The 21989-nt window shown below is 39.9% G+C and overlaps 1 protein-coding gene across 1 annotated transcript in view; it reads left to right on the top strand.

Moving 5' to 3' along the window:
• Positions 1–21989, top strand: part of LOC107754096 (TANK-binding kinase 1-binding protein 1-like) — a 74425-nt gene that overhangs the window by 15547 nt on the left and 36889 nt on the right. Inside the window, exon 2 of the mRNA XM_016570417.1 lies at positions 18236–18477. Within this exon, the coding sequence (XP_016425903.1) occupies positions 18253–18477 (225 nt within the window). The 5' untranslated portion in view covers positions 18236–18252. The remainder of the gene's footprint in view (positions 1–18235; positions 18478–21989) is intronic.

Here is a 21989-nt window from a genome sequence, read left to right as displayed (position 1 = left end):
TTTGTTCTAGTTTTTCCATTAAATACCTGCACATAGATCTTTGCCTCTGCCTGTTTTCCCCAGCTTCTCCACAATGTTACAGTTTTTGACTGGCATGTCTCTTTGACTAGTGCATTTTTTGAGCCTATATTTAGTATAAGTAAAATACTTAAGTACTGTTAAAATCAGATACTCTAAGACTTTTACTCAAGTTGTTTTGGAATTGGTGACTTGTAACGTGTAATTTTCACTGTAAGGTATCTGTACTTTTACTCAAGTATGGTTTTTAGGTACTCTTTACACCTCTGGAAAAAAACCCTGTTAAATGCTATAATTTCCCAGCATTGAAAATAATGTTTATGAATGAATGCTTTTTCATTGGGCAAGAACAGTAATAAAAGTTTAATTCAAAGAAAAAAAACAATTTTCTAGCACACGTTACTTACCATATTTGTGACCAGGCCAGAGAAAATATTAGCAGGGCCAATAGAAATCTGAACTGCATGCCGAAAAAGTCTTTTAGTCAAGAGTTAGGCTGATTTTTATTTTTATTTTTTTGCAGTTTGAAGCCTTTTTGACAAAACTGATTGATTGCCGGATTGTCAAACGCCCGGCTACTTGGCAGGAAGCAGTTTTTTCTAATTTGTGAGCACTTAAACATATCAGAGTCAAGCACATGGAGCGATTTTTCAAAGATGACATCTCCATCCTGCCCCCATCCTTATGCCGTTCCTGCAGTTTGCATTTATCACCATGTCACGATAATGCTGTGTCCACACACTCTGAATGCAGGTCAATAGCAAGGTTATAGTCATCTGACTGAAGCCTGATCAAATGTTCCTCCACCAAGCTGTTGCTTTATAGGTAGTAATTTATCACATAGGACCAGTCAAAGGACATTCAGAGTACTTCAGAATGACCTCTGGATGTGGTTGGGTGGACAGACAGATGCCCTTTGTATTCTCCCTTTCAAAATTCTGACGCTCTTGCGGATATATTAACTCCCCCTCTCTTTCCATTTCATTCTCCGCGTTTTGTTATCTACCTACCCATTTTGTCTTTCTCTGCTAGTCGTTGCTTGTTGTGCTCTGTCATTTTCCCTCCACATCTCCACTGTGTATTTCCGTTTATCTTACATAACTGGAATCAGAGGTGATGACCTTCATTCTCCTCTGTACAGTCTCTCTCTGGGAATTGCTGGCCATAAGCAAGCCAAAGGAACTGCTGTCTCCTGTAGGCTTCCTTATCTGAATCTGACTTAGGATGTTATAAAAACTAAATATTTATATGCAAAAAAAAATCAAAAAACATTTTTATAATCAGGGTTATCTAGACTATTAGGTCTTAAGCCCTTTATAATTAGGCTGGTTTACGTTCAAATGACTGGATGTTTTAAACAGATTAACAAAATGGAACAAAACTGTCTGAACATAGTTTTGAAATATCTTTTAAAAGTTTGGGGTAAAATAGCAATGTTGTGAAATATTTTTGCAATTTAAAATAACTGTATTCTGTTAAAATATATTGTAAAATATAATGTATTCCTGTGGTGGCAAAGCTGAATTTTTAGCAGTTATTACTCCAGTCTTCAGTGTCACATGATCCTTCAGAAATCATAATAATATGATGATTTGGTGCACAAATAATATTTTGTATTATCAATGCTGAAAACAGTTTTTTTGATAAAGTTCAAAAGAACTGCATTAATTTAAAATAGAATATTTTTGTAACAATGTAAAAGTCTTTACTGTCACTTTTAATCAATTTAATTTGTCCTTGCTGAATAAAAGTATTAATTTCTGTATTAATTACTGATCCCAAACTTTTGAATGATAATGCATGTCCATCTGTATGTGTATATAAACCAAAGTTAAATATATACTTTCTACTTCAAAAACGTGACACATAAATGGTTGATTTGACACAAAAAAAAGTGTTTTGATGTTTTAAAAGGTATAAATCTAGAAAAAAAGAACTATTGAGAAAGATTTTACCGTTAACAGTCCAACAAATTGTTAGCATGCTAAAGCATTCTCTGAGAAGTTACGTCTCTACATTTATTTCATTTAAATTGTAGTTTTTGTTCAATTTTATATTTAAAATTAGTTGATATTATATTTAATATTATTTACTGAATATCTCAATTCTTTGTTTTAACTTGAATTTTTTTAGTGTTTGTGGATGGATTGTGAATGGATTAACTGTGACTAGTCGGCCATCTTGACCCAATATAGATAGAGGCCTTTATGTATGCTTTTGTGCTGCATCGCAGGAGGTATGGATTGTGTTGTTGCCTGCATGACCTTTAAAATGCATTCAGACACACTTCTACCCCAATGCTTTTAAGGTTTTTAACAGTTTCTTTAGAAGCAGTTGCTAAGTGTTACCGAGTTGCTTAGCGTTGTTGCCCTCAATAATGCCATGTTGTGGTTGTGATGTCGTAAATGCAAACCCAAGCTTCTGATTTTCCAATTATCAGTAAGTACGCCTGGCTAATGGGTTGCCTGTGTGAAAGTAATATTGCTCTGTGAAGTGATGGCTTCAGTAGCCCACACAAAGCACAAGGCCTTACTATGGAGGCGTAACGTAATATATCCATGTATCTATAAACGAGAAAGTGCGAGAAGAGCAGGTGGGTGAGAAGGGGGAGAGCAGGTTTATGAGACGCGTATTAGGGTGAAAAATGAATCTAGGAAGGAAGTAACGAGATAAGAGGAGAGAGAAAATCGACAGAAGTAGAATGAGGTGAAAGAATGAGGAAGAGAGACGCAGGATGACAGTGACAGCACGTGTTTGTTAGACATTGCTCTGGAAATATTCTCATCGTGTTTCTCTCTCAAGGAAAACCAGGTTACCCACTTGCATTGCTCTTGCTGCCGGACTGCTATAATTCCCCCAGGTAGCCCTAAAAATAACAGAGTCCATTTTCCACAGCGTTTCCTCTGTCTTTCTCACTATCCCTCTGGCAGTGCACATTGTTGACAGAGATGTAATCGGGGGAATGAAGGATATTGCAACCACCAGCACACAGAATTGTCACAAATAAACTAGAGTTATTAGCAACCCATGGGGCTCATTGGAAATATGTGCATGTGGTGACATTTCTGCAAAATGATATTACATTGCTTTTTGCACGTTTCATGACACTTTTAAAATGAAATGTCCATTGAGTGACACTAAAAGCATGCTCATTTTTATCCAAAACCGAACGTGAATCTTGCGATGTTTAATTACCTTGAATGTTGTTCGTATCACAGTTCGGAAATGAAATGTCTGGTGAGTGGCACTGAAAGGTTAATGCTTTATAGCATTTAAAGGCCAATTCACACTGCACTGACAAACACAGACCAATGCTGACAAACACCAGAATGCAGTACGTCACTTTTTAGACATTCCAAGACCTGACAAATCAAGCACTGACTAATGCCAACAAAAGGCGATAGGGGTAACACCCTGAACAAACGTGTCTGCTGCCGTTTGTCTGCATCTGTGTTAACAAGACCAAACCTAAGAGAAAAAAAAACGCATTTGCTGAAGCTCTTTATTTCAGCTCTTTTATTGTGACTAGTGTTTTACAGGATTTGTACCCGAACGCTCTGTATACTGTAGCAAGTACAGTGCTGTACCAGGTGAGCATCCGAGCAAGTTTACCATGTCAGAAAAGTCATACTTATGGAGCTGGTTATGTGGTATAAATGTCAAAATATATTAGTTTCAAGTCATGCTCTACGGTAAAAGTATATTGAGGTCATAACATAGTATTGTGCGAGGAACTGCATGAAAAAAACTTTATTAATCAATAATCTTCTGCTCCCAATCATCATTTATGTGAAAAGGAATAAAAGTTGTTGGTGTTGTAATGCCTGTAGTGTTAATTTCAGCTTGAAATTGCAGTGGATTGTATTTATAAGTAGACCTATGTTTTTGCAGAAATAACAAGATACCTTTTCTGCAAATTGTGATACTTTTTTGAATTGTTGGTAGCTATTAGCAGATGCGCCATAAAGAGGTGGAAAGGAATAGATGTCTCCAGGAGTTGTCTGTTAGAGTCATTGTAATGGATATACTAGCAGAGGAAAAACCCAGTGCTTGAGGAAAAAAGTGGATGTTATTTATGTTGCAATCATTTCAAAACATTCTGATGGTGTAGGGCAGAAATAATTTTAGGCAACTACATGAGAAGTGATCAAAAAACACAGCCACATGAGTCTTTTTGGAAATGGAGCTCGAGCGAGTTGTTTGAACACTGAGCGAAGTCTCAGCCTCAACCCACAGTCTGATGCTTATTGCACACAAAACTGGAAAACAAGTGGCAAGCTGTATTCTGACTGGAAGACTTTACACATTTTTTGTTGTTTTTCAGTTATTTTGTGTCATTTTTATTATTTTTTTTTATTGTGGGAACTGTTAAAGTTGCAATGAAACATATTGTGATGTATATCAGGGTGTAATATGTGACCATGGACCACAAAACAAGTCTTAAGTGTAAATTTTTCAAAATTGAGATTTATACATCATCTGAAAGCTGAATAAACAAGCTTTCCATTGATGTATGGTTTGTTCGCCTTTAATCGCCTTTAAAGTTATCCAAATGAAGTCCTTAGCAATGCATATTACTAATCAAAAATTAAGTTTTGATATATTTACGGTAGGAAATTTACAAAATATCTTCATGGAACATGATCTTTACTTAATATCCTAATGATTTTTGGCATAAAAGAAAAATCTATAATTTTGACCCATTCAATGTATTTTTGGCTATTGCTACAAATATACCCCAGCGACTTAAGACTGGTTTTGTGGTCCAGGGTCACATATATTATCAAAAAAAATCTAGGGTGAGGACTTGGTGTACTAAATTATTGGAGATCTAGTTTAATTGAAGGAAGATCCAAACATTTCGATTAAAAATTACAAGATAAAAAAAAGCATGCACATAGAAGAATCGTTCAAATTAAGATATATTTTCATGCTTTGCCAACTTTAAGGCATGAAGAGAACATAAATAATGCAGTATTGCTTCTTTTACGTCCTGAGGCTAAGGCTACACTATGTTTTTGTCCGCTTTCTGTGGCTAGCATTATATGCTAGTTACAAACCCCTCATCCTTGACACTAACTAAACACACCTGCCTAAAATTTTCAAGCAATCCTGAAGACTTTAGGTATCTCTGAAATCGTATACTGTCTCTGAGTAGGCACTCAGGTTCTTTGAGTAGCTGTAGATCTTCTGGGTATTTTTCCACTACTGTTTTATGAATACTATCCAAACTGTTTTTTGCCTACTTCTTTATATAGTAGGGAAGTAGGCATGTTTCAGATAGATTTGCCCCTAAATGACGCTTAAAAATTAATTGTGGTTGGTGTCTTTACATGACAGCCAGCATTTTTTGTTTGTTTGTTTGTTTTATGCTCTATAAGAGTATGTGGGGTCTCAGTTGGTTTACATTTAATGAAAATTGCATAACAACAAACATTACAGTTATGCAACAGCTTGATTCGCCAAAGTGTTATTTTGACATTTTCTTTTGATAAAATAGCATCTGGTGTTGGCATATGAAGCCTGCTATATATATATTGTTATCTATATATGCATTTATGTATATGTGGGTGTTTGTTTGTTTGCATGCACACATGCGTGTATTGTGAAACGGCTGTTGACTTATTTTTATGCCATTTTCTGTGCGTGGGAATCGGAGAGCAACCATCATGATGTTGCCACTCACACTTCTCCAATCACTGCGTGAGTTTCATCTTCTCCACTCCTTGTTTCGGATCTTCATGTTTCTTGGAGTGTTGCACGACCAGCCATCCCCGGGTCCCCTCCTTCACATTCCTCCTTTCTCTCAGAGAAAAAAAATAAAAACGACAGAGCAGACGCTGATCACCCCGTCTCTCCACATGCGTGCGTGTGACGTCAGAACCCGCCTGCCTGTCTCTGATGGTCTCGGAGGCATTCATTGCGATGTGTTCCTTTCCGCAGGGTTCACTGGTGTGGGTGTGAGACTACAACATCTTTTTTGTAACAACCAGTTCATGACTGTTTAATCAGAGCCAATTGTTTATTTATTACCTTACTTCATCCTCTTTTTCTCTCCGTCTCTATACTCTCTGAAGCTTGATTTCTAGTGTGAATGTTTTGGAGACATTCACTGGAAGTGTTAAATGTCCTTGCCAAGGACACTTCAGAGCTTTCATTTTGGTAATGCAGTAATACATCAACACATAGAGCGGAAAAACTGAAACACACATATGAAGAGAGTGCATTCTGCAAGAGCAAGCCAATGTTTTCCGATAATTCATTCCTCCGCATGCCCCTCCTTTTTGCTGAAGTTGCTATGTGACGGAACAATGAACTAGAATACCTAGTGAACAGCGCTCAGGGTGCAGACTTCTATTATTGAATTTGTATCATCACAGAGATGAGGGGAGTGCTCATTTTATTTATGTGTGTCGGTACTGATTATAATACATTTGTTTTGAATAATGTATCCATGAGCTGCATGTGTTCCCCACTTAACTTTCCATTGTCCACCGTGTTCATTTCTCACATCTATTTCAATCTTGTACAATCTATCTATCTATCTATCTATCTATCTATCTATAGCTAGATAGATCTGTTGTTATTTTTTGCAAAACAGTCTGTACTTGTAATATTTGTACATTTTTCAAAACTTTCAAATAAGGTTTTTCTAGCTAAAATTCAAAGTCTTTGCTTTACACTGTAAAAAACAGGAAATGTACAGGTACTTTTCTTCAAAGACATTATCCATTAATTTTACAGACATTTAAAATCAAACACAACACAATGCAGTGCAAAATTCTAAATAGGCCTACAGGTAAAATACCTGAAAAAAATCGATATGGAAATTTTTTACAGTACATTGTTACCTATTTTTACAGATTTTTTTAGGGTGTAAGTAAAAATTAGCATTTTTGTTCATTTAATTCTACAGACAGACAGATAGTTTGTAACTTTTATACTGGCATGAATTCTGATCACAGAGTCTGTATTTTCAGTTATTTTCCTAGACTCATTCATCTTGTGAGAGTACATGATTTTTCAAAAGCAATATTCTTGTCTTTAGGGGTAAAACTTTTTAATGAGGAACAAATTACTGAGTGGATCATTAGTGGCTTATGTAAAATTTTCTCTTTTCGAGGTATTGCTGAACTTTTAATACCAGGGGACGGGTAGGTTTGTAGTTATATACCAAAGATGGAAGGAAGATAGAGGCTAACAGTTAAAGAGGAAATAAGCTCAAGAAGAAGAAGAGCTGGAGGTAGAAAGGTCAAGACATCAGTAGATAAATATACAGAGTGTGAGTAAAAGCTAAACCCGGGAATAGGATGACTAGAAGCAGGATAGTGAAAAGAGAAAAAGGAGAGCTATATAGTGAACTGTAAAATTTAGCTTAACCTTTTTTTCTTTCTTCCCCACCATCCATCTTCAGTTCCACCTACATATGCAGCACCCACACCTGCTGCGCCTCGCTTTCACACCGCTCACCTTCTTTATTTATTTCTCTGCCCTGAACGCATCACACATGCATTCGTTTGTCTGCTTAAAAGCCCAATCTAACGGCCTCGCTGGTTTACATTGTTTACATGCACGCTACATAACATCATTTCAATGTGAGACACACATACTGTATCACATTGACTTCCACAAACCTCTTTAACGCTTTGTATGTTTCTACATGAGACTGCCACAAGCTAGCTTGGCTATGAACACCAAAAAGAGCACATTAGCTTGTAGTTTGCAGTTGTGACTGTTGTAAAATCGATACCGCTCTTACTCCCACTCTGTGGTAAAAATACACGTATATGCTCTGATTTGCCAACGAGGCTCAACCACAGTCCCTCTGCAACGCCCACTCAGTTGTGTTGCTGCTTGTGCCAACTTGTGCCAGCCCAATCTTTGCTATCAACACGGTCAACACAGTAGCCCAATGCACAGTGAGTTACTCACAGGGAGCCTCGTTCTACCTTAGATGCAGCAAAAATGACATTACAGTAAGATAAATTTCTGACTGTTAAAAAGTTTTGCTTTCAAGTTAGCCTTTCTAAAGTCAATACGTTACTAAAAACTGTGAGGATAACCAAAACAAATGACTAGGTATTTTCTGAGATACAGTGACATTACAAATTTAACTAATTAGGGCTCAATAATAAAAATGGCCCCCAAAAACACTGTTTCTATCACTTTAATGCACATTTTTGTTTATGCTAAACTTCAGAACAAGTTTATATGCATTTCCATTCGGGTTTCTTCAGCACAAATTTGAAATTTCCATTACAATACTTTGATGGAACTGGGAAATTTGTATGCATATACATAATTTGTATTTGCATGACTTGCAAGCATAAACATTTGGTTTACTTTGATGTATTGAGTGTTAAAGATTACAGAATCCAGAATCCAATTTAAATATTACCAAAGGTGACATTATCTAGCTGGCTAAAATAGATAAGGTTTGTTGAAATTAAGGAAATGATCGGTGATATGAATAGTATTATTATTATTATTATCATCATCATCATTAATAATAATAATAATACAGATTTAATTATGTTGAGTAGTTACATTTTAGCTGTATAATTTCTAGATATTAAATGATCAAATATATCAGATTACATTACTTGTTGGACACTATATGGACAATAATGGGACACCTGATCATTACACCAACAGGGACACTGCACTGCAAATACACAGATATTAATATGGAATTGATTCCCCTTTTGCAACTACAAAAGCTTCCACTCTTCTGGGAAGGCTTTCCATAATATTTTGGAGTGTTTCTGTAGAAATTCTTGCAAATTCTTCCAGTAGAGCATTTGTGAGGTAAAGCACTGATGTTGGACGAGAAGTCCTAGCCCACAATCTCCATTCCATTTCATTCCAAAAATGTCCAGTGGGGTTTGAGGTCAAGTGGGCCAGTGGGCCCAGTCAAGTTCATCCACCCCAAACTCATCCAACCAGATCCTGCTTAGCACACAGGGGAACAGTCATGATGGAATGGAAAAAGCCTTCCCAAACTGTTCGCACAAAGTTGTAAGCATTGTTCAAAATGTCTTGGTATGCTGAATCATTAAGATTTTCCTCTGTTCACTGGAAGTAAGATGCATAAAAGAGCACCATACCATTTCCTCCTCCGCCAAACTTTACAGTTGGTGCAGTGCAGTCAGGCAGGTAATGTTCTCCTGGCATCCGCCAAACCTCGACTCACTCATCAGACTGTCAATCAGAGAAGTGTGATTCATCACTTCACAGTACACGTTTTCACTGCTCCAGAGTCCAGTGGCATCGTGCTTTACACCACTCCATCCCACGATTGGCATTGTACTTGGTGATGTGAGGCTTGCATGCAGCTGCTCAGCCATGGGAACCCATTCCATGAAGCTCCCGCCGCACATTTTTGTGCTGCCATTAATGCCAGTGGAACTCTTTGGCTATGGAATCAGCAGAGCATTGGCGACTTTTACACACCACTTGGTGACCCTGCTCTGTGACTTATCATGGTCTTCTGCTTCATGGCTGAGTTGCTGCGGTTTCTAAACGCTTGCATATTTCCAATAATACCACTTACAGTTGATCATGGAATATCTAGCTGGGATGAAATTTCACAAACTGGCTTATTCACGCAGTACCACGCTTGAAGCTTGTTTTTTCACAAATGTTTGTAAATGCAGACAGCATGGCTATTTTATACACCTGAGGTAATGGGTCTGATTGAAACCCCTGAATTCAATAAATTACAGCTGTGTCCCAATACGATTGTCCAGTTTGTTCATTTATATGAAACAATTTATTTTTTATTGTGGTGTAGCCAAATGTGATCTACTCGCTGGCCATTACTAGCTGTGTTTCATTGTCCCAAGACATTTTATTTTTGAAATACGTGCCAAACAATAAAGGATGCTTTGTTTGGCACTTGCATTGTGTTTTTGGATTTAAAATATGTGATTTTGCTCTTTTATTGCCACTCATCACATATATCCCATTACATTTTTTCATGCTTGTGTTATGGTTGTTTCTCTCAATAAAGTGTGAGATGCATAGAGGTGTGTAGGCATATGAATTCTTGCTTGTGTGTGTGTATGTATGTGTGTGAAGACACCTGTAGAACCGCAGTGGTCATTTTTTTTAATCACAGGCAGTCACACTTCTCTAGCAGCCCTGCTAATCGTCCGCCAAGTGAGGGGCCACAAATCATGCCAGAAACACTGAAATAACAGGTGTGTGTGTGTCTGTTTGTGTGTGCGCGCCATGCTATCTGCATTATAGCAGCCAGATTCCCTGTGACAAAATGGGCTTGAGTCCGATACAACTGTGTCCTGCTGTCTGTAATTGCATGCGGCTTGTGGTAAATGTTTAGGATGCCAGCCAATTTCATGAGCAAGTGTGACTGAGGGAAATTATGCAATAGCACTGTCTGCAGAAGAGAGTTGGATGCTGGCGTTCCTTCATTTTGGATGGTTTGACAGATTATTAAATAATTCAGAGGTTGTATGTGCCGATCTCTCTTGAAACGATTAGCATCATTTCGACCAAATGTTCATTTCAATCTCATAATAATTTGAATGAACTTATAATGAGCACATTTGAAGTCTAAAGGGTTGCTTTTGCAAACAAGACACAATGAAGAAGAAATGTACATACTATATTTTAACTCCCAAAATTTTGTATTTACATAAAAATTTAGGTATTAATGAATTAATTGCCACTGCGTTTCGGATTGCAGTGGTGTGACATAATTCAGAACAGAGCTTTAAAGAAATATTTTTTGTCATTTAATAATGATGAGTACGGTGACCGGGAGGTGACATGTTCGGTTCACTTAGTTTTGTCGTGGCCACGACATAACTCATGGGAACGTGATAATATGTCGTGGCCACGAGATATTAATTTGTGGGAACGTCATATTAACTCGTGGGAACGTGATATTATGTCGTGGCCATGAGATAATTTTGTCGAGGTAACGGCATCCTTATGTCGTGGCCTCGAGATGCTATGTTGAGGGAACGACATTCATTTCTTGTGGCCATGACTTCTTATGTTGAGGGAACGACGAGTAATGCGTAAACAAACCTGCATGACCATAGCAACCCGGGATTATCAGAGATAGATTCATTAATATTTTATTTTGAATTAAGAAATTTATATATTATTTATTATAGAAATTATTACATTAAATTATTACAGTATATTAACCATAGGCCTTGGCTATCGGACTGTATTACATGCGATAGTCAGCATTCAAATAAAGTTTATCATGAATAAATGTTACATAAAGTGCATAATATAAAATAGGCCTACAAGAAATTTTTTTTATCCATCCTACAGTCTTGTAAGTTAATTTACTGATTGTCTTTTTCCCGTAATATTATTATTATTATTATTATTAGTTACATTTTTATATTCGTTTATATTCATTTTTCCCTTCATTTCGATCTCTTTATTTAATGTTCTGAATACTTTTGTAAATAATAGCCTACTGTAAATGCACGACGTGCCAATAAAGCTTTGATTATGCTGACTGAAATTTGTAAATGAAAACACAACACGCTCATGTATCATCACACACTATGACGTTCCCATGAATTAATATCTCGTGGCCACAACATATTATCACGTTCCCACGAGTTATGTTGTGGCCATGACAAAACTAAGTGAACCGAACATGTCACCTCCCAGTCACCGTAGATGAGCTGCGAATGAGCTGCTGAAAATATCACTGTAGAAATATGTGTGTGTGAGAGTATGTGTGTCCGTGTCTGTGCCAGTGCCATCTAGGCCCCAGGTAACAAATGACTTCCTGTGGTAATTGCTCTAATGAAGCAGGGAGGAGAGCTGTGGAATTCTTAATAGATGTGCGCAGAGTGTAAGTGTTCACAAAATTAGGTGCAGAGGAGAGCAAGACAATAGGTGAGATGGAGTAAGATGGGAAGATAGATGTCTGGTGAGCTAGCCATGCAAAGAGTGTCCCGTTTGTCTGTTTTCTCTTGCATCTTGCCAGGGTTTTGAGCCCTAACAAATTGTCAAAGCCGTGTTATAATCCCTGTGCTTAAATTCTTGTTTTCACTGAGACTGGGATGGCTGTATGTTTGTGTCAGAGCAGCACGCTTGTCAATAGGATGCAGGCACATGATGCACCTGTTTGTTTTAGGGGGCACCAGTGGCAGGAATAAAATCATTTTAATGACCTGTAAAACATGTTAGTCCAGTGATAGTTTTAACAAAGAGACCCAGATTAAAATTCTGTTTGAGAAATTCTATTCTATTATATTCTATTATAAAGGGGTTCCCAAACTTTTTGGTCAGACGATTTAAAATATATATGTGAAGTACCCACTGAGATTAAAAGTTTATATTTTAAAAATTCAGGCACACATTTGCATGTTCACATTCTCTGATGTTGATAGTAGTGGTAATAATAGTAATAGTAATAATAATGATAACTATAATAATAATAATAATAATAATAATAATAAGTAGTAGTAGATAGAAATATTACTGTTGTAAACTACAGATGCACAGTAAAAAAAAATAATATTAGATCTTTATAATAATGAAATATGCTGCATGATTCAGTGCATCAAACTATACAGTTATTTGACTTGACATTAATTTTACAGTCAATGTAATTAATAGCTTTTCATCAACTTATGAACCCCAGTCTGGAAAACCCTATATATTATATTATAGTCAGCAAACAGGCCAGAAACACAGTGGTAAGTTCTCACAACAACCGGTTTATTGACAAATGGGCAGCGGGATCAAAGGCAACAGTCTGAGGGTGAGTAATTTGAGGAAGTAAAGGAATTCAAGTCTCTTAGCTGAAGGTAATAGAAGATTGTCTCTTGCAGGTGATCCGATGGAGCGGTGGAGAACAGGAGTGGTCGACCGAAGGAGCATCTAGGGGTAAGTAAACGCAGGTAAGTAGTCAGGCTTAGCAATGCTATGCAAACTGTAGACCATATGATGAGGCTGTGGGGAGAGTGCAGTGATGTAGGGAGCCTAACGAGTTGAGACAGGTGTGGGCAATCAGAATTCGGGTGACTGGGATCTGGTGTGCACTGGGGCTGATGACTGTGGTGACGGTGGTGACTGAGGCCCTGTCCACACGAACGCGGTTATTTTTAAAACCACAGCTTTTTCTACGCGGTTTGGCCATTCGTCCACACGCAAATGCTGCACCAGGTCTCTGAAACCGAACATTTTTGAAAACGCCTGCCAGGGTGAAGATGTTCAAAAACTCCGGTTGCAGGGTTATCGTGTAGACAGAGAAACCAGAGTTTTTGGCTTGTGACGTCGTAGCCTGCGCTGTTATCTCTGCCTACTGGAAACTTTTTCAGGCTTCTGATTGGCCAACATGGCTTTACGGTTGAGATTATATCGCCACCTGTTGGTTTGGCATGCTCTTGACAGTGCTTCATATCATGCGTTTGCGTTTTCATGTGGACGGAGATTTTTTTAAAAACGGAAGAAGGAAAAACTCCATATATAAAAATACCCGTGTACGTGTGGACATGGCCTGAGACTCCCTGACAGTACCTCCCCCTCCCGGAAGGCGTGTCCTCGCGCAAGTTGCAATCCACAAAGGGGGTGGGACGGTGGGCGCTCTGGAGGCCTCTAGGGACAGGCTTGTACGGGACTGGAGGCCTCCAGGGCGGTATCAGCTCAGGGGCTAGAGCCATCTCTCGACTCTGGTCAGGGGCTAGAGCCCACAGTCTTTTCCTCCTAATTCTCCTCTTTTGGGCTGAGGGGAAGGAGATTGTTGCTGTCATCATATGGCTTGGGAATGAATCGGCCGGCGGGCTTGAGAGTGGAGCGGCCGCTGGTTCTGGTCTGAGGACCGGAATGGTTCTGGGAGCTGGAAACAGAGGAAGGGAGGCAGATTTCAGCGCTGACCGAAAGATGCCTCCAGGGCGGTATCAGCTCAGGGGCCCATGGCGGAGCAGGCAGTTCAGGAGGCCATGGCGGAACAGGCAGTTCAGGGGGCCATGGCTGGACGGCCTCCGTGGCCTTGGTCCAGCCGCTATAGCCAGAGACGTATAGCCCCCCCCAACAAAATTATTGGGGGAGACTCCGGGTCCCCTGGCTGGGACCGGCTCTAGGCTGGGCTCAGAAGTCCACTCCGGGCTGCTTTCTGGAAAAGAAGCCCTCTCCTGGCTGGACTTGGGGACACAAGCCCTCTCTTGGGGCTGGACGTGGGAACCACAGCCTTCTCAGGGCTTGATGTGAGGGCAGGAGCCCTCTCTGGGCTGGAAGTGGAAACAGGAGCTCTCCCTGGGCTGGACATGGAAACAGGAGCCTACTCTGGGCTAGACCTGGGATCTGAGGCTCTCCCTGGGCCGGACGCGGGAATCGCAGTCCTCTCTGGGCTGGACATGAGAACAGGAGCCCTCTCTGGGCTGGACTCGGGAACAGAAGCCCTCTCTGGGCTGGACTCGGGAACGGGAGCCTGCTCTGGGCTTGACGTGGGAACAGGAGCCATCACTCGACTCTGGTCAGGGGCTAGAGCCATCTCACAACTCTGGTCAGGGGCTAGAGCCATCTCTCGACTCTGGTCAGGGGCTAGAGCCCACAGTCTTTTCCTCCTAATTCTCCTCTTTTGGGCTGAGGGGAAGGAGATTGTTGCTGTCATCATATGGCTTGGGAATGAATCGGCCGGCGGGCTTGAGAGTGGAGCGGCCGCTGGTTCTGGTCTGAGGACCGGAATGGTTCTGGGAGCTGGAAACAGAGGAAGGGAGGCAGATTTCAGCGCTGACCGAAAGATGTTAATCCTAGGTCCGCAACCCCCAGGTCAGCGCTGTTGGAAACCCACTTACGGGCTCGGGGAAACACAGAAGGATATGGGTGGTCGGAGCCATTGGCCAGGCATGTGGAGGGATTGATGGCAGATTCGGGAATTTCTTTCAATGAAACAGGCTCAGGAACACTACTCACTGGAACGGACTTGGAGTGCTTCCTCTACAGTATACGATGATCCACACAACCACAGAATATCGATATATTTTTGCAACGAACATGTGGTTGCACCCGCTGGAACTTGTTGATACAGGTGATCATCCAAGCCGCACCAGAAAACGTGTCTTTAGTGTGTCATTATTCCAGGACACTTGATGTGAGAGCTCGAGGAACTACTCTAAGTAGTCCTCAATCGTACGGCCATCTTGGAAGAGAGTGAGAAGAAGGTCTGCTGGGTTGTGAGGGGTGAGGTGAATGCCCATGTTGTAAGGCAAATTTTGTGGGTCTGGTCTTCTGTCAGCAAACGGGCCAGAAACACAAAGGTAAGTTCTCACAACAACAGGTTTATTGACAAATGGGCAGCAGGATGAAAGGCAACAGTCTGAGGGTGAGTAATTCGAGGAAGTAAAGGAATTCAAGTCTCTTAGCTGAGGGTAATAGAAGATTGTCTCTTGCAGGTGATCTGATGGAGCGAAGTAGCGGTGGAGAACGGGAGCAAAGGAGCATCTAGGGGTAAGTAAACGCAGGTATGTAGTCAGCCTTAGCAATGCTATGCAAACTTTAGACCAGACGATGAGGCTGTGGGGATAGTGCAGTGATATAGGGAGCCTAACGAGCTGAGACAGGTGCGGGCAATAAGAATTCAGGTGATTGGGATCTGGTGTGCACTGGGGCTGATGACTGTGGTGACTGAGGCTGCGTTTACACTTGGCATTAACATGCGATCACCGTGATCTGATCAAGCAGATCGGATCATCAGTCAGTCAGGACACGGCACGTTTACACTTGGCAACATCAGCTGACTTCTCGATCTGGATAACCGATCGGATCTGTATTTCCCACGCAATATTTAAATAAGTCTGCGGTGCAAAGTCGTCCTGAAGTGGTGGGTTTTCTTTTGAAAACTATTTTCAGTCGCGGGACATTTTACAAATCAAAATAAATGTATGAGTCTCACTAGCGCTCAGTTCTTCTGACAGTTTGGGAGAGAGGGGGCGGCGTTTTGCGTGATGTCGACCTTCGAATGCAGACACGATGGCTGGATTGCGTTTACATTACACTGAGATCCGATCACAATGCGTCCTCGACTACCTCTGGAGCAGGACACGCTGATCGGATAACATTCCAATCAGAAGCGAGTTTACACTTGTCTTTTCAATGTGTATGTGGACAACATCCGGATACAGGTCGCATGTTAATGCCAAGTGTAAACGCAGCCTGAGACTCCCTGACTATTATGTTATGTTATGTTATGTTATGTTATGTGTTATATTTAATACAGAATATGTGTATTGCATATTTGTTTTTATACATCAAGCAAATTTCAGCTGAACTTGAGAGCCAGTGAATGCCATTTTTATTGTATGAAAAAGAGCCAAATTGACATTTTTTTTATAACAATTCATCCTTTAGAATTTCACAGGGAATTACCAAGTTTACACATTTCTGGCCACTGAGCTTTAGCCAAACATTTTTTAACTATGATAATCAAGCAACTTCATTATCAGAGAAATAAATATATGTGCATGACCTTTCAAGATGTTTGCAATAAGAAAGATGTCACAAGAGATAAGTACATTGTGCTGCATCTCCTTATCAGCACAGAGAGAACCCTGGGTGAGAACACACTTGTATTAATGTAGTGGGTTGGAATGTCTCTAAAGTGATATTCTTCCACCTACACACATTCACACCTTCATCAGAACAGCAATATCTCCCCTCATGGCCATGCTGCTTAGCCATGCCTGAGCAAATGTATCGGTGTGAGTGGGTGTTTTTCTGGATTACCCTGAAGGATGAAGAGAAAGAGAGAGAGTAGAACCGAGAGAACACCCAGGAAGAGGTCCAAGGCTTCTTTGTACGTTTTTGAGCATTGGTACGCAAGTGATCAAAAATAGCTCACTAAGTAAGGAGCATCTGACTCATTTTGTGTGCAGTAAAATCTCCTGACACCTCCGTGCTGTATCAGATGGCCAACCTGATGCTGCATGCATATCCATATCATCTTACGAAACACAGTTTACAGTGAAGATGTTACATTTTTTCTGCTTACTCCATGTTATCTATCCATGTTTGTGTTCTTGCCTTGGTGTTGAGGCAGTGCTGTCTGTTGTGAATGAGTGTTGGTGATAGCAGTGGAGCGATTCGTCATGGTGTGGACTGTGGGCTCTGGGGACTGAAGAGCATGAAGGCAGCACACAGGGGAGTAATAAAGCTACACCTCTACAAACATGGCTGTCCATAAATGTAATATTGGTCCAAAGTGATGTTGTTTGGAAATAGCTTATACTATATTCATGCTACTGTACATAATCAATACATGAAATGAATATATGTAATATATATATTTATTTATTTCCGTCTAACAACAAATGGGCCAAATACAATTTTAAGTATATATAATATTTGCTTAAGCTATGTATTGCATTGTTAGCTTAGCAACATGCTAACAGCAAACTATTGCCATCAATTATGAGTCATGTCTCCTGTGTGGTTTGTGTGAGGAGCCCTATTTATATGACGCACAGAGTTACTGCCTATATAGTGCACTCCAAATCTGTCACTTATGAGCTTTCATTTCAGTTAGGATGCTGCCTTAGAAGAAGACAGCTAGGCAGCTTATTAGGTTTGGGAACACAGTTTATATGTACCGTATCAATTAAAAATTAGACTGATAGCAGATTTGTGAAGTGCATATTTTTCTCTCCAGCAAATTTAATGTCATCACAATGCTGTATTCACAAAATTCGCTCACCCTGTAAGAGCTTGTAAGAAATGGCAGCTATTCAGGTGATCTCAGGGACTGTTGCTAGGTGGTGATGTCATTCTTAGCAGCACAGCGTGTACTTGAATCAGGTCATGCAGCTCCGCTCTTTCAAGTATCTCAAGCCTTTGTCTTCCTGAATAATTTATAATGTCTCAATGACTGTGGTCAGTCCACATTTGTAACCAAAAGACCAAGCGTGTCCAGAGAAGATAAAGGACACTTGGGTGAGAAAAAGAAAACCTCCCTGGCCTTTGGTTTTTGTTTGGTGTGGTTTGGTTTGGTGGTTTGTACAGACAGACAGTGGTGTGGATGTCAATACTAATGAGAAGAAGCATAGTTGCGAAAGAAAATAATTATCCTGAGTGCGGTGAAGTGGAGCTTGTGCACGACAACAAAACCGTTGAAGAAGTGAAAAATGATGTTCAAGATGAAAGAGTGCATGTCCCAAAGCTGATTAGCTCACATGTTTGATTCACATAAACAACCTTTCTCTTTCTCTCTCGCATCTCACAGGTTGAGGATCAGGGGTTATGGAGTCTCTCTTCGGGGGCCAGTTGGGCTTGCTGGGGGGTAACGAGGGTCTTAAAGAAGATGGCTGTGGGGTGGGCTGGTCAAACTCTCCCTTATCAGAAGACATGTACTCTGCCTCCCACTTCGCCCTCATCAGCGCCTACCAGGACATTAAGACCCGTCTGGCCGGCCTCGAGCGAGAAAATGCAGACATCAAAAGAAAACTCAAGATTTACGAGATAAAGGTACAAAACACCCTAAGGATCCTTTAGTCTCAGATACTGCAACAGATATCAGCGGTCAGTGGCGTGACTACTGGCAGTGTGGGTAGATTTCAGTTCACTGAAAAAAAGAAATTGGTGTAGGATTTACTCTTTCACTCAGAAAAGTAAAATTGCAGTAAATTAAAAAAAGAAAAAGAAAAATGTAAAAAGAAATGGCAAGTAGCACATTTAATTAAATGTGTTTTTAAGTAGAAAGATTGAAATACTGTAATATTCCAATACTCCAATAATTCAACAACTTAAAAAAAAAATCCGTTTTTTTTACATGTACTGTTGTACAATATATCTGTCACAGTTTGCTGTTTAGGAAGCACGCAAGAGGCACAAATAAACGACAACAGTCTTTAATCCACAGAACACAGCGTACAGCCACACTGGAAATGGCAGTAAACACACAAACATAACGAGTAGCACGCAAAGGCAAAGACTTAAATACTGGGGATAATTAACAAACACAGGTGCCAGGAATCATAATTAAACTAAACGAGGACAGGAAATAGACCATATAAGGAAAACCAGGAACAAAGACAGGGGCAAAACACGACAAAACAGGTCCATTGTACTGACAATATCTTTATTCACCCTTTATACTGTACAATATATCTTTATATGTTTAATGATTAAAACACTAAAAGTGTCTAACATTACTCTTCTTCACTGTCTCTTCTATAGCTAATTTATTTCATACTTTATGAATATATCATCCATGGAGGCCACATATTCTAAAATCATTAAATTATACATTGGGGTCCAAATTTCTATAAAGCATTTTTTTCTATAGCATAACCTCTCCCAAGATTCCACAGGAAAAAGGTTCAGTGTCGCTCTAGCTGTCTTAATGAGTTAACCAATAAATAATGATCAAGATAATGTTCACCTCATGCATATACGTCTCCAACCACCGTCTTTTATGAACGTGTTTAAATTTCGCTGGTGGGGATTGTGGGAAAGGCAGTTTAGACTATTTTAACGATGTCCTTACTACCTTTCTGGGATTTGAACGTGGTAGTTGCATTGCTGTCTATGCGGGGTCAGAAAGCTCTCAGATTTCATCAAAAATATCTTAATATGTGTGCCGAAGATAAACGAAGGTCTTACGGGTTTGGAACGACATGAGGGTGAGTAATTAATGATAGAATTTTCATTTTGGGTGAACTATTCCTTTAAAGACCATTTGTGAAAATGCTATAAAATTCCCCAGCAATTATTTTATATGACCGCAGCACTTTTTACCAGTTTGTGTAAAGCCTGATGATCATGTTATCCAGCTTGATTTGAGAATGATCCACAAAGCATCTTGTGCTTCAGTGGAAGCACGAAGAACTTTTGATTAGTGACCTAGAAATAGTGCAGAATCTTAAATTACTATTATGTAACTTTCCTTGTTTAAAACTGTCAGCTTATTTCCAGGTTTAAATGAAAAACATAATGATTTTCAATGTGGTCTTGTAGACTTGTAGATAAAATAGTCTGCTAAACATAATTAAGCTTATTAAAATATCAAAATGACTAATTTTCAAATGCCGCAACCTATTAAACTAACCTGTAGTTTTTAGTATACCAGTGTAGGCTAGTAGGCTAGCTAGTGTCATATATATATGACATAATTATCCAGTTAAAAAATGTGTAGACATCCTTGTTAGCCCCGAACCCTTTCTCCTGCTCCTCGCTGCCTCATCTCACATTAATGCAGAGACAGTGACACGGTCACAGACATACTATATAGGGCATTTAATTAGAGTAGAGCAGAGTGGACGCACATAGCGAGCAATAATATGGATATCTAGCACACAGCAAAGAATTGCACTAAGAGCATAAAGCAATAATTAAACTAACCACTCCCTGTGTCGAGCAACCCTAGTTCAATAGATCTGGGGTGCATTTCCCAAAAGCATCATTAGACAACTATGATTGCAAGTTCCATTGACCTCTATTGGTAACAACAGAACGTATGACCATAGTTGCTTTTGGGAAATGCACCCCAGAAAGACTAAGTCAAACTACGTTTCTGATAGGTCTTTAAAGGGGTCATATGAAGCTTTTTTAAAGATCATTATTTTGTGTATTTGGTGTAACAAAATATGTTGACATGCTTTAATGTTCAAAAAACACATTATTTTTCAAATACTGTACATTATTGTAGGTCCTCTATGCCCCGCCTCTCTCAAACGCTTCATTTTCTACAAAGTCCCTCCTTCCGACAAGCGCAGTCTGCTCTGATTGGCCAACTGACCCAGTGCATTGTGATTGGCCAAACACCGCAAGCACTCGTCGGAAATGTAACACCCCTTACCATAATCGCCAGCTTCATCTTTCAAAATAAATGTAAAGACAGTAAATAATGTCATTAGTTTTACCATCAGTTCAAGCCCGAAAGAGGAACAGAGTCGCGTGACAGACACAGTGACGAAGCTGGTATGTGTTTGCAGTACACAAGCCACGGTTAAGACAGCTGACGCCACTGTGATGTGACCCTGTCTCTCTCTCTCTCACACACACACAATCTTTTCTGCAATTTTGCCATTAAGTGGCAGTAATTGTAATTGTAATGGATTATGTCAGGTTTGCTGCTTTTCCCTTTTGCTCCTTTTCTTTAAATTTATCTACCATAACTTTCACACCCGTTCCTCCTGCAACAGCTGCTCCTCCTGCCATTAAAGCAGCAGGCAATACCACTCCCCCTGTAAAAACCATTGCTGCACCTCCAGCTACTGCTCCTGCCACACCTGCTCCCACTAAGGCCACATGTTTTACCTTGTGTATAATCTTCCTTCTTTCAGCCTCCCTTATCTTTTTCTCCTCTTCCAATCTCAGTTTCTCTTCTTCCTCTCTCTGCCTCTTCTCTTCTTCCTCAATTTTTCTCTGAGTTTCTCTGTACATCTCATTTGTGTAATGCTCTCCTCCATTCTCCATCACCATTCTGTCTATCTTCTCCAGCAGTTCAGTGACCTGTGATCGATTGTTTCCATCTGTATTATCGAACACATGATACCTGCCTTTACACTGACTAACTAGCTCATTAATCTGCTTATTTTCTGCCAGAAACTGCTTTATAGGTTTATCTAATTGATCTCCTCTAGTGAACAGAATGATGGTGTAACGTGCAGCTTCTTCTCCAAAGTTTTCCTGAATCCATTTCACGGTGTTTTTCTCCTCATCTGTGAATCTCACGTCCAGTCTGAGGACCAGAAGAAACGCATGAGGACCAGGAACAGACATCTCCACACACTTCTCAATCTCTTTCTTCAGTTGTTCTTCACTGATTGATGTATCAAACAGTCCTGGAGTGTCGATCACTGAGATGTTTCTACCATCTACTGTCTGCTGATGTTGTTGGCATTTCTTAGTCACAGATTCAGTAGATAATTCTTCTTTAAATGTTTTTTGTCTCTGGATGGTGTTTCCTGTCGCACTCTTTCCAGCTCCAGTTTTACCCACCATTAAGATCCTGAGATCTCTGCAGTCGCCAGATT

This window comes from Sinocyclocheilus rhinocerous, unplaced genomic scaffold, assembly GCF_001515625.1.
Source record: "Sinocyclocheilus rhinocerous isolate Xijiao unplaced genomic scaffold, SAMN03320098_v1.1 scaffold502, whole genome shotgun sequence".
NCBI classification, from domain to species: Eukaryota; Metazoa; Chordata; class Actinopteri; order Cypriniformes; family Cyprinidae; genus Sinocyclocheilus; species Sinocyclocheilus rhinocerous.
The sequence above is the reverse complement of the archived record's forward strand: the minus strand, read 5'-3'. Positions and strand labels throughout refer to the sequence as shown.